Source organism: Sceloporus undulatus, chromosome 9 (assembly GCF_019175285.1).
Source record: "Sceloporus undulatus isolate JIND9_A2432 ecotype Alabama chromosome 9, SceUnd_v1.1, whole genome shotgun sequence".
NCBI classification, from domain to species: domain Eukaryota; kingdom Metazoa; phylum Chordata; class Lepidosauria; order Squamata; family Phrynosomatidae; genus Sceloporus; species Sceloporus undulatus.
The window spans coordinates 32,507,941-32,510,638 of record NC_056530.1 but is presented as its reverse complement, the minus strand read 5'-3'; the positions used below and the strand labels follow the sequence as shown (position 1 = coordinate 32,510,638).

Genomic DNA, 2,698 nt, shown 5'->3' with positions numbered 1-2,698 from the left:
GGTTAAGAGGTGATATGATAGCCCTGTTTAAATATTTGAAGGGATGTCATATTACCTCTTAACCTTCTCTTCTCCAGGCTAAACATCCCCAGCTCCCTGAGTTGTTCCTCATAGGACATGGTTTCCAGACCCTTCACCATTTTAGTCACCCTCCTTTGGACACACTCCAAGGTGGGGCCTGACCAAAGCAGAATAGCGTGGCACTATGACTTCCCTTGATCTAGACACTATACTTTTATTGATGCAGCCTAAAATCCCATTGGCCTTGTTAGCTGCCGCATCGCACTGTTGACTCATGTTCAACTTGTGGTGGTGTACTTGGACTCCTAGATCCTTTTCACATGTAGTCTTCTTCAGCCAGCGGTCCCCCATCCTATGTCTGTGCATTTCATTTTTTTGTCCTTAGAATCACAGAATTGGAAGAGACCTCAAGGGTCAGCCAGGCCAACTCCATTCTGCCATGCAGGATTCACAATCAAAGCACCCCTGACAGATGGCCATCCAGCCTCTGTTTAAAGACCCCCCAAATAAGGAGACTCCATCACTCTCTGAGGGAGTCACTGTCAAACAGCTCTTACTATCAGGAAGTTCTTCCTACTTTTTAAGTGGAATTTCTTTTCCTGTAGCTTGCATCCATTGCTCTGGGTCCTATTCTCTGGAGCAGCAGAAAACATGCTTGCTCCGTCCCCAATGGAGGACTTTGTTCCAAATAGCACACCCGGGGCAGAAGGGCGAGTCCAACTGGATCCCAGCAAAAGAAAAGGAATATTGCTGCTCAGGTTTGTTTTTCTGGTTTTTTAAGCCAGCTGCATAAGGACAAGCATCATGACAAATGTCACATCTAAGCTGCCCTTGGGGGCCTGCATAGCTATGTACAATGACCATCCACAGGCCATGCTAAAGGGCTTTTTGATGGGACTCAAGAGAACTGATAGGGGCCCAGGAATGCTGCCAAGGGCAGAACAGGATGGTTTCTTTCCCTAAGCAGATGGGTGGGAGGCTCTAATGCTTCTCCCATGTTGAACTAAGACCTAGGTAGAGAGATCTTGCAGCACCCCTGAGACTAAGGCCCAAAACACACTGCAGAAATAATCCAGTTTGAGACCACTTTAACTGCCCTGGCTCAAGGCTAGGGAATTCTGCAAGCTGTACTTCTGTGAGACATTGAGCCCTCTCTTGTCAAAGGCAGCTCTAGCGCCACATTAAACCAGGGTCCAACACACACTGCAGAAATAATCCAGTTTGAAACTGCTTTACCTGCCCTGGCTCAGTGCTAGGGAATCATGGGAACTGTAGTTCGTTGCGGCAGCAGAGCTCTCTCTGACAGAGAAGGCTCAAATGTCTCACAAAACCACACTTCCCAGGATCCCCCAGCATAGAGCCAGGGCAGTTCAAGTGGTCTCAAACTGGGTTATTTCTGCAGTGTGCTTTTGGACCTACAATTCCCAGAATGCCCCAGCAGCGAGCCAGGGCTATAAAGGGCTGCATGCGCACTGTGAAAATAACCCCGTTTGAAACCACTTTAACTGCCAGAGCTCAATGCTATGGAGTCCCGGGAAGGGTAGTTAGAATACAGAATACCTCTTTATTGAATAAGTCTCCAGACCATTTCAAATAATAATAATAATAATAATAATAATAATATATGATAAAAAAGAAAAATACATATAGTTAATACATATTACTTAGGATATACATAGTTAAACATATATCTAGTTATACATAGTTATAACTGATACATAGAAAAGTGGTTAGAATAATATATAATATTACATATAAATAGTTATACATAGTTATAACATAGATAGTTAAACCTTGCTAACTTATAAACCTCAGACTTTTGAGTAAGTACAGTTTGCCTCAAGAAGAGAATGAAAAGTGGTCTTATATATATATATATATATGATATATATTAGATAATATAAAATATCAGATAATATATATATATATATATATATATATATATATATATACAGTATACACATATACAACATATATGTTAGATCATATAATCTCTATAAAATGTAAAAGAGCAGTTGTGTGAGGCAGGGAGCCTTCTCTGCCAGAGGAGCCCCATTAAACTACAGCTCCCAGAATGCTCCAGCACTTAAAAGCGGTGACAAAGGGCTTATGGCACTTAAAGCGGTGTCAGGGCGCATTATTCCTGCGGTGGGGTGCTGCTGCCATGGCCAGGTTTTCCTGGGCCTCTGTAGGGCCTGGAAGGGAAGAAGGCAGGGCTGGCCTGACTCACCTTGAGGGCGGCCATGGCTGCTGCTCCAGAGGCAAAGGACCTGGGCCTGGCTGCTCCTGCTGCTTGTGCTGCTGCTGCTGCTGCCCAGCCCACTCTGGCCCTATTACCTGCCCCACAGCGCCTCCACCACGCAGCCCCCGCCCCTCGCCACCCCGTTGCCACGGAAATTGCCTGAGCGACGGCTGCCATGGCAACCCCGGGCCTTTGAAGTTCCCCAAGCCCTTGTGGGGACAAGAGGAGCAGGAGGAGGAGGCACGCCGCCCTAGGGCTCCTCAGCCCCGCCCCTCCCCGGCTAATCTGCATCTCATTTGCATACCGCCCAGAGACCCTCCCACTCACTCACTCTGCACCACAAAATGGAGGACCTGGCTTGCCCATAGAGATGCATTGGAGGATACTTGGCCATAGAGAACCATTTATGGATTCCTTTTTTGGTGTTGAATGTTC

The 2,698-nt window shown here is 46.2% G+C and overlaps 1 protein-coding gene across 1 annotated transcript in view; it reads right to left on the bottom strand.

Moving 5' to 3' along the window:
* The window catches only part of PRDX5 (peroxiredoxin 5), a 12,287-nt gene extending 9,794 nt beyond the window's left edge, over window positions 1–2,493 (bottom strand). Inside the window, exon 1 of the mRNA XM_042441046.1 lies at window positions 2,252–2,493. Coding sequence (XP_042296980.1) covers window positions 2,252–2,440 — 189 coding nt within the window. The 5' untranslated portion in view covers window positions 2,441–2,493. The remainder of the gene's footprint in view (window positions 1–2,251) is intronic.
* Between the last annotated feature and the right edge of the window lie 205 nt (window positions 2,494–2,698).